Raw genomic sequence first — 14,073 nt, 5'->3', positions numbered from 1 at the left:
AAGGTTTGAAAGCAGATGTCTTTAACCACTGGGCTCTCTCTCTATATATATCCCTAAACGTTCATTACTGGATGAAAGAATCAACTCCAGTCACTTAGGACACATTCATACACGCAAGGAATTTCTTCCAAAATCCAATGAAGTCAGTCAAGACAATTTCAAATTTATTTACAACATTCAATATTGGCTATGCAAACTACTTTACTTTCAGGAAAAAAGTTTAAGGATACAAATAATAATTTGTATGTTTGTATTAAAGTAGTTTAAAAAAAATAACCATGCTTTAAGTATTTAAACAAAAGGTACCAATTTCAGGGCAGGAGAGATAGCTTAGTGGTTAAGGCACTTGCCTGAAAAGCCAAAGGACCCAGGTTCAATTTCCCAGGTCCCACATAAGCCAGATGCATAAGGCGGCACATGTGTCTAGAGTTTGCTTGCAGTGGCTGGAGGCCCTGGCATGCCCATTCTCTCTCTACCCTCCTGTGTTTGTCTCTCAAATAAATAAGTAAATATTTTTTTAAAAGGTACTAATTTCCACTTGAATGCAGGAGACTCTGCTCCTAGCTCTATCTTAACACCTTAGTCATATCTTACATCATTTTCTGAATCTCGGTTTATCCTCTCTCTAACATGAAAATGTCAAAAAGCAATTCTCGAAGGTCCCTTACCATGTTCATGTACAGCATCTATCCAAACCTGTTCCAAACTTACAGACAGAGGGGGGGGGGAAGAGAGTGAGAGAGAATGGGCACACCAGGGCCTCCAGCCACAACAAACGAACTCCAGACGTGTGCACCCCCTTGTGCATCTGGCTAACATGGGTCCTGGGGAATTGAGCCTCGAACTGGGGTCCTTAGACTTCACAGGCAAGAGTTTAATTACTAAGCCATCTCTCCAGCCCCTGATTTGTATTATTTTATTTGTAATTATTTATTTGTGTGTGCGTTTATTCAGCAAACGATATAGGATTTGTGGGTGCACCAATATCTCTTGCCCCTTGAGACAAATATTCATCAGTTTTATGTGGGGGGCTAGGGGATTGAACTTGGGCTGGCAGGCTTTTTAAGCAAGTACCTTTAACTGTGGAGCCATCTCCCCAGCATCCCTAGTTTCTATTTTAAACTTTTAAAAAATATTTATTTATTTACCTATTTGAGAGAAAGATGGAGAGAGAATGGGCGTGCCAGGGCCTCCAGCCACTGCAAACGAACTCCAAATGCATGCACCCCCTTATGCATCTGGCTTATGTGGGTCCTGGAGAGTCGAACCAGGATCCTCTGGCTTTGCAGGTAAATGTCTTAATCACTAAGCCATCTCTCCAGACCCCCAAGTTTCTATTTTAATTATCCATCATTTACAGTGTGCTCATATCACAGCTGTATACTATTTTCAATTCTAAATCTGTTCAGATTTAGAAACAATGGCATTGGATTTTGTCTTCAAAATTCCTAAGAAAATATCTCCATCTACAAATCTCATAATATTTCCTTCACTATATTGCTTCACTATGATGTGCAGTGATTAATGACACCCCCACAAGACCTGCACTAATCTGAGCCCATCAACATTTTGACATAGAGGATGAAGGAGGACAAAAGGAATGAGACAACAAAATAGAGGAAGAACTGCCTTGAAAGAGGGGAATCTCAGTGGAGGAGGACAAAAGAGGGTAACATAATGGGAACACGACCAAATTACAGGATGTTTATACATTAAAGTTCCCAATAACCTTTTTAAAAAAGAAATTGTTTTCTTAGCTAGGCGTCATGATGCACACCTGAACTTCACCATGCAGAGAAGGTTGAAGTTCAAGGAACACCTCAGGTAAGTAGCGAGGTCAAGGTCAGACTAAGCTATGTGTGACCCTGTCTCAAAAAACAAACGAATGCAGGGCGTGGTGGCGCACACCTTTAATCCCAGTGTTTAGGAAGCAGAGGTAGGAGGATCACTGTGAGTGTGAGGCCACCCTGAGACTACATAGTAAACTCCAGGTCAGCCTGGGCCAGAGTGTGACCCTACCTTGAAAACGCAAAACAACAACAACAACAAACACATAAACTTCAGGTCAGCCTGGGTTAGAAACCCTACCTCAAAATTATTTTTTTCTTAGAGACAGATGGAGTAACTCAAATCAAGCCTGTAATCCTACCACTAAGGAGACTGAGGCAGGAGGACTGCCACAAGTTTTAGTCTACGTACTGAGTTATAGGTCAGCTAGAACTACATTGCCAGACCCTATCTCCAAAAACAAACAAAAAAGTATGCATGCATGCATGTATGTATGTATTACTTATACACACTCACAGTGAGCAAAAATAACAACAATGTGCTCATCTAGCTGGAAAATTCCATTTGGAAGTTTAGCAAAGCTGGCTTTCTTCCCATTCTGGCACAAATGTATCATGTGCTCAGCTCGCTCTGCCACTTCCTCTCAGCTGAGCTTCTCCCTAAGGAGCTCACACTCAGCAAAGCATGAGAGGGGGAGGGAAGAGAGGCAGCTCAGAGGCCACAGGAATCAGCCTGCACCAACACTCTACCAACACCCTTCGGGTTTCCTCTGTTGATTAAACAAATGCACTGGCAGCCCTCAGTGCAAACACAAATATGAGCGATGTAGAAGATGGCATAACTTAAAGATCCAAGCTTCTTAGTGAATAAGCTATGCACAGAATGTTTAACTTCTTAAGCAGGTCAACGTCTTTTTCATTATTTTTGTTGTGGCTGGATGGCTGCTTGATGTTGATCTGGGGACCAAACCCAGGGCCTCAAGATTGGTAAGCACTGAGCTACAACCCTAGAACCACCACCTCTCCTTTTGTAAAATACTAAAATTTTACATCTTCAAACTATCTGAATTTTGTATTAGGACTGTTCAATGTGTAATTAATTATTTTGGCTATTTTGATAAGGAAGAATAGGGATAATTATCTCATCCTATCAAAAGGCAAGTGAGCCAGGCAGGGTAGCACATGCCTTTAGTCCCAGCACTTGGGAGGCAGAGGCAGGAGGATCGCTGTGAGTTTGAGGCCAGCCTGAGACTCCATAGTGAATTCCAGGTTAGCCTGGGCCTGAGACCCTACCAAGCAAAACAAAATAAATGGAGAAAAAAAAAAAAAGCCAGGCATGGTGGTGCACACCGTTAATCCCAGCACTCGGGAGGCACAGGTAGGTGGATTGTTGTGAGTTTAAGGCCACCCTGAGACTACACAGTGAATTCCAGGTCAGCCTGAGCTAGAGCAAGACCCTACCTCAGGAAAAAAAAAAAAAAAAAAAAAAAAAAAAGGCAAGTGAAACTTCAGATTTTCTATTTACCTCTTGCAGCCTCACATAGACTAATTACAACTTGAAAGATCTCAGAAAGAAACAACAGCACTAGATGGTAAGATCCTATTGCTGAAGACACCGCACGCTTGGGCAGTAGGACATTGAGAAAGAAATCAAGTCAGAAGCCGCCACTCTGTTGACTAGTGTTGGGATGCTGGAAAGACCTATGCAGTCTGTTGGGGGAGAAAAGCCATCACCAATCTTGACCATAGTGGACCCTATGTTACATAAATGACCTATGTCTGACGTTCCCACCATTTCAATAGTGGCATGACTAATTTGGGGGAAACCAAATGCTCTCTGATTAGATTTGAGGCCTGCTCCTTGTTGAAAACCTAATCAGAAGCCTATGGCTGGGGAGCTCAAAAGCCCAAGTAGGGGAAACTACTATTGTTTGGCTAAATGGATATATTACGGGCACCAAATTGCTCTCAAAATACTTATGTTTATATTCATATATTAATGTTACTTTCATTTTTAGTTAGAGAAGATTCTCTTTTCAGATGGCAGTGACCACTGGGATGACTCAAAACTCACCAAAGTGCTGAGAAGAAGTGACAGTGGAGTGTTGAGCATTGAGACAGACATCTTTATGACACCCTCTAAGGCTCAGAGACCATTGTGGAAGAGGAGGCAGAAAGAGCCTAAGAGCCAAAGGATGGGGAGGGGTACTTTGCCATACTGTCTTCCAGATACAAAGTGGCCATAACATTCATGACCTTGCAGTGGCTGATACTACTTAGAAAAGACCTGCATAATAGGAGGGGAAAATGATGACATCAAAACAGACCATGGACTAGTTAGAAAATTGAAGAAATTCAGTGAAGGGGGGACAGTGAGGGGAGACAAAACAGTGGTGAGAAGAGATTATGATTATGGCATGTTGTGTATATGTATGGTGGCTATCAATAAAAAGTTTAAAAATACTGGGCGTGGTGGCACACACCTTTAATCTCAGTATGTGGGAGGCAGTGGTATGAGAACAGCTGAGAGTTTGAGGCCACCCTGAGACTACGTAGTGAATTCCAGGTCAGCATGGTCTAGAGAGTAAGACCTTACCTCAAAAAAACAAAAACAAAACAAAACAAAGTTTTTAAAAAAGGCAATGAAAGATTAAAAGTTGGATTCTAGGTATGCAGTCTATAGGCCCTGCTAGCTGGAGGTATGTTCAAAGCCAGCCTAGGTATACAGCAAGACATTGCCTCAAAAACTAAACATATACTAGAAAATTTTCTTTTTCTTACTTTTAACTTTATTCTTTTCAAAAATATTTTTTTATTAACAACTTCCATGATTATAAACAATATCCATGGTATACTAGAAAATTTTCAGTGCCAGGGATGGGATACCTTCCAGCGAGTTGGGGGAGGTCCATGATGCCCCCAAAGCATTACAGGCCATTGCCGAGGCCCTTGCTTTCCCACCAGGAAGAGATGGTAAGACCCTATTGCTGAAGACTCCACATACTTGGGCTGCAAGGTCACTGAGACATCCTGCTGGAGCTGAGCTGAAAGTCTCTTCCATGTAGACCAGGTGACAGAAAGCTGGAAAAAGCTATGCTACATGCAGTTCACTGGGAGAGAAACCACCAGTAGAGATACTCAACAGTGGACACAGCATGCCTTAAATTTGGCAAGCATGTCTGTTATGGGGGAAACCAACCACCCTCTAATTAGACTGGAGGCTGGCTCTATGGGAGGGAATACATGCCTGATACTGAAAACCTGCGACAGGGGTAGTCATGAGCCCTAAGGGTATAATGTCTGCTGGTGTCTGGCTAAATATATATAAACTGCCTGGGTTAAGCACTCCTCTTAATGTTCATACCCATATATTAATGCTACTCGCATCTTTTAAAAACTTTTTGTTCACTTATTTATTTATTTATTTATTTGAGAGCAACAGACACAGAGAGAAAGAGGCAGAGAGAGAGACAGAATGGGTGTGCCAGGGCCTTCAGGCACTGCAAACAAACTCCAGACGCATGTGCCCCCTAGTGCATCTGGCTAATACCGGTCCTGGGGAATTGAGCCTCAAACTGGGGTCCTAAGGCTTCACAGGCAAGCACTTAACTGCTAAGCCATCTCTCCAGCCCCTACTCTCACTTTTGATTAGAGAAGCTTCTCTTTTCAGATGGAAGTGACCTTGGGATGACTCAGAAAGCACCATGGTGCTGGGAAGAAGTGACAGGAGTGCTCAGCATGGAAACATCTCTACCACACCTTTCAAGGCTCAGGGTCCATTGCAGAAGAGGTGGTGGAAAGAATGTAAGAGCCAACAGAAGGGTGGTACTCCTTACAACGTACTCCTCCACACACAAAATGGCCTGGATATTCATGACCATGCAGTATCCACAACATTGCCTACACAAGACCATCATAATAGGAGGAAACGATGATGACATCAAAATGAAAGAGAGACTGACTAAGAGGGGAAGGGATATGATGGAGAGTGGAGTTGCAAAGGGGAAAGTGGGGGAGGGAAGGAATTACTACGGGTTATTGTCTATAATTATGGAAGTTGTCAATAAATGAGAGATGGCTTAGTGGTTAAGGCACTTGCTTGCAAAGCCAAAGGACCCAGGTTCAATTCCCCAGGATCCAAATGAGCATCCATATGCACAAGGGGGCATGCACCTAGAGTTCGTTTGCAGTGGTTAGAGGCCCTGGCGCACCCATTCTCTCTCTGCTTGCAAACAAATAAATAGTTTTTAAAAAGAAAAAAAAAAACTAAAAATAACCAATGAATGTAAGTTCATATTTTAGAACTCTAACAAGTAAAATAAGGCCTATCTTTAAAAGGTGGCCACAAAGCATCAGCTGTAGACTTGATCCTCAAGGCAGGCACGTCACTCAGCTCCATAAGAACCACGGAATCATTTCATTCATCACTATTTCCACTTCACAGGTAAAGCCATCCGAGGCACAGAGGAGTTAAGAATGCAGTCCTAGCTGGGTGTGGTGGTGCACACCTTTAATCCTCGCACTTGAGAGGCAGAGGTAGGTGGATCACTGTGAGTTCAAGGCCACCCTGAGACTACATAGTGAATTCCAGGTCAGCCTCGACTAGAGTGAGACCCTACCTTGGGGGAAAAATGTGGTTGTCAGGTTAGATGGCTGGCAGGAGGTGAAATGAGATTTACCTGATTCCAGACAATGCCTTCACTGCTGTGCTAATTAAGTGAGGCATTTTCAGGTTCCCAGCCTTCCAGCTGGCTTGGATGCTATTTGGCTGGAAGGCACACTACTCTGTTTCTAGCTTTGCACTCATCCAGAAGCTTTCTTACATTTGTCTGACAAGTCAGCAGGAATGAAGTAGGTGCACTTGGCAGTGATAGTTCTTAGAATCCAGGCTTTAAACATTAATCTGATCATAGATTTGGTTCATGTGGAGCAATTATAGTGGCACCAATATCCTCTACTGAGGATCAATAGAGAAAAACTCACCAAGACAGACATTAATTGCATAAAAGACCCCAATTGCTAAAACAACTATCTATCTGCAGTGTAAAACAAAACAAAACAAAACAAAAACCACAAGCTACTATTAGGGCAAGAAAAGTATGGCTGTCGCAGAAGCACTCTCAGCAGGAAAAATAAAATATATGATATAAACTTCTAGTGCTTTTGATGGAAAGTTTAAAAAAAAAAGATGAAGAGATGGGCTAGAGAGATGGCTTAGTGGTTAAGGTGCTTGCCTGTGAAGCCAAAGGACCCAAGTTCAATTTCCTAGTACCCACATAAAGCCAGGTACACAAGGTGACACATGCATCTGGAGTTCATTTGTAGTGGCTAGAGGCTTTAATGTGCCCGTTATCTCCCTCTCAAATAAATAAAGAAAATATAAATAATTCAAAAACTAAAGAAAGATGAAGAGGTGATGGTCATACTTCTTAGGTTAAAAAGAAATGTGTCACCTATTTTAGTGGAAAGGACACAGTGTTTCAGAATTATTTTGGAAATTCTGGGCAAGTCTTACTGATGAATTAAGAGTTCCTTCTCCCTACTTACTCTTTTATATTATACAACACTTGAAGACCAAATTATTTTTTCACATATATGTGGTATATGTAGCATGTATAGTGTGGTGTGGTATGATATGTGTGGTATATGCATGTGTGTGCAAATGTATACAACCACTGTGCACACAGAGGCCAGAGGACAAAATTGGATGTCCTCTTCTTGTTCACTCAGCTGAGTGATGACTTACTGATTCCATCAGTGAGATGGAGTCTCTCATTGAACCTCAAGCTGTCATTGTTTTTTTCAGTCAGATTGGCTGACCAGTGAATCCCTGTGATTTTCAGTCACTGCTCATACAGCTGAGGTACTAGCCATATGTGGCTGTCCATCTGTTTATGTGGTCACTAGGGAATCGAAGTCAGCATACATCAGGCCCTCATGCTTGTGCTGAGTCATCTCTCCAACCCAAGGACCTGACTTTTTTAGGACAGGCCACAATTTGAGCTGTGCCCCTCAGGCTCCTGCTCCAAAGCTGGCCTGTGCCCTGCACAGTGGTGCATGCCTTTAATCCCAGCACTTGAGAGGCAAAGGGAGGAGGATCATTGTGAGTTCAAGACCAGCCTGAGACTACAGAGTGAATTCCAGGTCAGCATGGGCTGAGTGAGACCCTACCTTGAAAAACCAAAAACCAAAAACCAAAACAAAAAAAAGCTGGCCTGGAAATTCTTAGTAGATTGATAGTCTTGAAGAGGATCAGTGGATTCTGGATTTATACATAACTTCCCTTATCCTTAAGCGTCTGTCTACAGGTTTACTGCTAATTACTACTTGTTCTCCACAGATGGTCTCCTATCCTCCTCCCTTAACTTTTATTTTCTGTCTGCTAGATAACATTAACAATGGTGATTCTCAAGGGAAAGTATAATTAGAAGGCACTTACCAGGAACAGCAGAGAGAGAAAGAGAGAGAGAGAGAGAGAGAGAGAGGCTTGCCCAGTGGTACTACTGACAGGTGAGAATGCTCACCATAGCATCTCTGTCCTGTCAAGCAGAGAAAACTGAGGATATGGTCATCTTCAGGTTTTGGTGAACCACGGAATGAAGAAGAACGGAAGATTTTTTTTTTTTTTTTTAAGGGCAGGTTTTTTTTTTTTTTTTTTTTGGCTACAACTAGGAAACATGGATTTTGTACAAAAAATTTTTTAAGAGGCAAGAAAGAAGGAACTATAATGGACATATTACCCTTTCCTCCTCCCCTGTCCTATTAAGCAGGGTCTCATTGTGTAGCCCAGGCTGCCTCCAACTTGCTGTGCTCTCCACTCAGCCTCCTAAGTGCTGAGATTAAAGTCATGTACCAAGTTATGTACCACCTGGCTTCTCCTCAATTTTCTTAGCCAGTCCATTCTTTCCTTAAAGCCCCTTCTTCTAATGATCACAAATTCTGAATTAATCAAGTTCTAACGATCTTGATTTTTATCTCATTCCTATATAAAGCCTGAGAGGAAGGAAGGCAGACAGAGCAATCACAGGACAAGAATGCTAGGACAGGACTGGCAGACTTCCACATAATTATGAGGACCAGGATTCTGATCCAAGCACCATAACAATGCTCGGTGGGCAGCCTGCTGATAACCTCACTGCTCAGGAGGTGGACAAGGGGTTCCTTGGGCAAGCTGGCTAGCCAAACTAGCTGAATCAATGAGACACCTTGCCTGAGAAAACAAGATGAGCAATCAAAGAAGACACATACACATGTGTGCATGTGTGAACCCACATACACACATGCATGCAGATCACATGCACATATGCACAAAATGATAACAACAAAAAGAACACTGGAAAAGAAAATGGTAAGGGAAAAAACAATTATTATTTTGGGGCATAGGGCACATGCCTGTGATCCTAGTACTTGGGAGGCTGAGGCAAGATTGAAGGTTCTAAGCTAGAGGCTGGAGAGATGACTTAGCAGTTAAGGCACTTGCCTGCAAAGCCCTAGGGCCCAGGTTCAATTCCCCAGTACCCAGTAAACCAGATGCACAAGGTGGCACATGCATTTGGAGTTCGTTTGCAATGACTAGAAGCGCTAATGCACCCATTTTCTGTCTCTAGCTGCCTCTTTCTCTAATTAATAAAATATTTTTTAAAAAAAAGAAGAAGAAGAGGCAGAGTTCTAAGCCAGACTGAGGCCATACATACATGGTGAGACCCTGTCTCAAAAATGCCAAAAGTTGGGGGAAAGGGTGATAAAACTGGTATAGTGACAAATGCCTGCAATCTTGGCACCTCAAGTGTCTCCCAAAGGTGGAAGCAGGAGAATCTCAAGTTACAGGCCAACCCAGACTCCATAATGAGATGTGAATGGAAGGGGAAGGGATTTACCTCTGTGCTACATACATGTCACTAATTCACAAAATGAGCTGGTCAACCATGAAAATGAGAGGTATTATCATTAACTGTAAAGTGACCTTGTTTTAGAGATTAGAAAATGAGAGGTGTATACTTTGCAATTGGCATCAGTTCCAATCCCTCCCAGGGAAAATACTGCCTAAATAGGAAATATAAATAGCAGGGATGAGGGCCTGTGTTACCAGGCACTGCCAGTGGTTCTCAGCAGCATGTTTCTGGAAATAGGCTGCAGGTCAGATCCAAGAAGATGTAGAATATATATTTTGATGGTAACCTTGAAATCTGTCTCAAGGAACTTCAATGGCATTTAAACATCTTTACTCAAGAAGAAAAGAGGTATTATATACAACTCTACCTTTACATAGTACATCTCTTATGTGTGTCAGGAGTTAGGTAACACATCCAGGAAAATGAGAGGAGACAATCTGGCATCACTCAATTGCCAAGGATATTTTAATGCTGACAGATTCAAAAACTTGTACAGATTCCTCGGACAACAATTTTGAACTAGGTCTTTGAGCCAAGTTATTTGGTCTGTAGATACAAGGAAGGCAAGGTGATGATAGTCAGGCATCCTTCCAAGGCTTTTTGTTTTATGTATTTATTTTTTGAGATAGGTTGTGCTCTGTTCTAAGTTATTTCATGTTGTCTGAATCAGTGGTTTTCTGACTGTACCTTGCCCTGAGTGACTCCATTTTGGAAGCAGCATTGGGCTTCACTTTGGGTGCAAGTGCAGAGGCAGAATGACTCGGTACTTCACCATGAACATAGACACCACCTGTCCAGCACCACCCACAAGACACATACTGATGAATAACTTATTCCTAACACTAAAAAGGTACCGCCTATTAACTTACCAAAGTAAAATGAACACATGGCACATTAAACTCATATAAAAAAATAAACCCCAGAGCTGGAGAGATGGCTTAGTAGTTAAGGCATATGTCTGCAAAGCCAAAGGACATCAGTTCAATTCCCCAGGACCCACGTAAGCCAGGGCTGGAGAGATAGCTTAATGGTTAAGCACTTGCCTATGAAGCCTGAGGACCCTGGTTCGAGGCTTGATTCCCCCAGGACCCATTTTAGCCAGATGTACAAGGGGGCACATACATCTAGAGTTTGTCTGCAGTGGCTGGAGGCCCTGGTACATTCATTCTCTCTCTCTGTCACTCTCAAATAAATAAATAAAAATGAACAACAACAACAACAAAAAAGCAGCTGGGTGGCACACCTTTAATCCCAGCACTGGGGAGACCAAAGTAAGAGGACCGCTGTGAGTTCAAGGCCAGCCTGAGACTACATAGTGAATTCCAGGTCAGCCTGTGCTAGAGCGAGACCCTACCTCAAAAAGAGAAAAAAAAAAAAATTATTTAAAAACAACCCAAACTTATTGAATACACCAGACTAAGAAATGGTGTAGCATCCTCACCTGGACCTCATAAAGAAGAAGACACTAAACACTGCACTGAAAATGAACCCCTCCAATCTGTCACATGACCACCCAGTGTATGCATCAAAGGACTGAAAGAGAACTCCTGGCTTCAGCTCTGCTTGGTCAGTCCACACTGCTGATGACAATACTCAAATTGCCACACATCTAGACTTGGTCCCGCACCTAGCCTCTATGGCCTCCATAGTCCCACAACTCCCCTCTGCAGTTCATCCCAGAAACCCTGCAGCTGAGCTCTGTGAAGCTGCAGACACTCTGGGCTCCTTAATACCCAACCACTGCAGGAACTGCTTATATCTCCGGTAAGGTCTCTTTGAACTCCTTCAACTTTGCTGTGGCCAGGTTAATACTTTTGTAGCCATTCTGTAACCTACATATACACATACTTAAAATATTTCATTTATTTGAGAGAAGGAAAGAGGCAGAGAGAGAGAGAGAATTGGCATACCAGGGCTTCCAGCTGCTGCAAATGAACTCCAGATGCATGTGCTACCTTGTACATCTGGTTACGTGGGTACTGGGGAATTGAACTGAGGTCCTTTGGCTTGGCAGGCAAGTGCCTTAAGTGCTAAGTCATCTCTCCAGCCTCATTTACATATATTTATAGATATAACTGCTATGTGATATATCATGTGTGACTTTAGAGTTAATATTTTTAATTAGGGTTGGAATAAAAGAACCTGTGCTTGCCAACAGCCAGCTATCAAGGGGAAATCAGGGCACCTTGGCAAATTACAGCCAATAAAACCAACATGAATAACAAATTTGTTATTATTAAACAAATCCTAACATTGTAGAAAGAAACAACCGTTTTTATTTTTTTGTGGCATAGCATACATGACAGAATTGCAAGTAGCCCAGGCTGGCCCAAGACTGTGTGGTTGAAGATGACCTTGAACTAATCCTCCTGCTTCCATCTCCCAACTGCTAAGACTCCAGGTGTGTACTACCTGGCTCTTTCAGCATTAACACAATGATGTACTGGTTAGTAACATTTTACTGCTTCTAGCTTAATCTAATAATTATGACAAGCCCAGTTCTGACCAACAAAGGTACTGACACCTATAACATGCAAATTTCAACTAATGGAAATCCCTGTCACATCTGTCCATCACATTGAGAAAATTCTTCATTATATATACACCAGCTCATTTATTCATTCATTTGTTCTACCCTATTCCCTCCTCTCTCCCTTCTTTCCTGCTTTTATTATTTAACCCTAATAGTATACAGGAAGAGCTGACAAACATATTTGGTTAAAGGTTTGAAACTTCATTCATACAAAGAGGTATTAGGCCAAACTTACTTTGTAGGGTGGAATATGTGAATGCTGATGTGGAGCACCTCGCATAAGAATTATCTACAGAACTTGTTCATACACAAGTATTTCTGGTACATCTGCAGTTCTGGCCTAAGACTTCAGTAAGTTCCCAAACAGTGTGATGCTCCTGGTCCAGAAGCCTCACTTTGAGAACCACTGGTATAGAATAATGGTCTATACTACATCTACAGCAGGATTCAAGTTCAGTGAAAATTTAATTAAGAAATGTGAACAAACAGATGGCAAACTTACTGCTACTTTTATAGAATATTTTATATGAAGACTTACTGTTAAGTGCCATAATGTTATCTGTTCCTGGGTGATGAAAATTTATTCCCATGCGGCCTGGAAAATAAAATGATTTTATTTTAAGCACAAAGAATGCTCAGTATAATCATTTCAAATACATGGTAAAATACAAACATTACAAAAACTGGAACAGATTAATCTATAAGGGTGTTATCAAAGAACAAAGCATTTGCAACAATTTAAACCAAGTCATAAAACATATACACGAAAGTCTTAAAACACAGCCAAAATCTTAACACAAAAATACAACAAAACAAAAAGGAAGCTTCCATTATACTAGCCTGAAATTTGCACATCTCTCATATTCAAATTTAAGCATGCCAACTTCCTGGAAGGGCATTTTATTTAAATAATCATTCATACTGCCCTTCAAATTTAGGCATCAAAAAGTTAAATTCAAAGAAGTATATAAATTCCCAGTTTTAGAGAGAAGATACAGGTTCCATAACAGCTCAAAGTTGCAAAGTAAGGATTTAAATGGCAAACTGAGGCAAAATGGTAAAATTTATGTAACATATGAAGTAGGGGAAATAAGTGACTTCAAAATTTAGAGTTCTTTAGCTCCTCTACCACTAGCAACTCTATGACTGTGTGCATAATGCAAATATCCAGGCCCTTATCCTTATGAATATACATGAGCTAAAGCTTCTGAATACATGGGTTGGCTTCAGGCTTTTGAATACCTCTGAGTTAAAAATCAGTTTTAAATCATTTTAAAGGGTTGAAACCAAACAAAAACAAATAATAATATGCAACAGCACTCGTATGTCCTATAAAGCCTAGACTATTTAGTCATTAGTCCTTCATGAAGCTTGGCAACCTCTGACCTATAGGATAATAAATTGGAATCAGATGTTTCAACTAATGGCTAGCTGTATAAAGAGTGAAAGATGCCAGCATTTGATGTTATTTCATTAACTATTAGAGACAAGGAGGTAGGTGTACAAAATACAAGTAAGCAGAGAGTCTTATATGGGATAAAACGTACTTTAGAATATTTCTTGGCCAAATTCTTCAACAAATAGTTACGTAAACTGGGTATGGTGGCTAACCACTTTAATTCCAGAACTTGGGAGGCAGGAAGATTGCTAAGAGTTCAAGGTCTCTATGGGTTATAAATATATGGCTAGCCTGGAACTCACTATATAACTCACTATATCTGGGCTACAGAGTAAGATTCTATCTCAAAAAGAAAGAATGACTAGCTGGGGCATGGTGGTGCATGCCTTTAATTGCAGCACTTGGAGGCTGAAGTAGGAGGATCACTGTGAGTTCAAGGCCAGCTTGAGACTAATATCAAGT

At 41.4% G+C, this 14,073-nt stretch overlaps 1 protein-coding gene across 11 annotated transcripts in view; it reads right to left on the bottom strand.

Moving 5' to 3' along the window:
• The window catches only part of Cpeb3 (cytoplasmic polyadenylation element binding protein 3), a 286,188-nt gene that overhangs the window by 138,325 nt on the left and 133,790 nt on the right, over positions 1-14,073 (bottom strand). For all 11 annotated transcript variants that reach the window (XM_045157044.1, XM_045157040.1, XM_045157018.1 and 8 more), the window contains one exon: positions 12,751-12,807. In XM_045157044.1, the coding sequence (XP_045012979.1) occupies positions 12,751-12,807 (57 nt within the window). The remainder of the gene's footprint in view (positions 1-12,750; positions 12,808-14,073) is intronic.

Source organism: Jaculus jaculus, chromosome 1, assembly GCF_020740685.1.
Source record: "Jaculus jaculus isolate mJacJac1 chromosome 1, mJacJac1.mat.Y.cur, whole genome shotgun sequence".
Classification (NCBI taxonomy): domain Eukaryota; kingdom Metazoa; phylum Chordata; class Mammalia; order Rodentia; family Dipodidae; genus Jaculus; species Jaculus jaculus.
The sequence above is the reverse complement of the archived record's forward strand: the minus strand, read 5'-3'. Positions and strand labels throughout refer to the sequence as shown.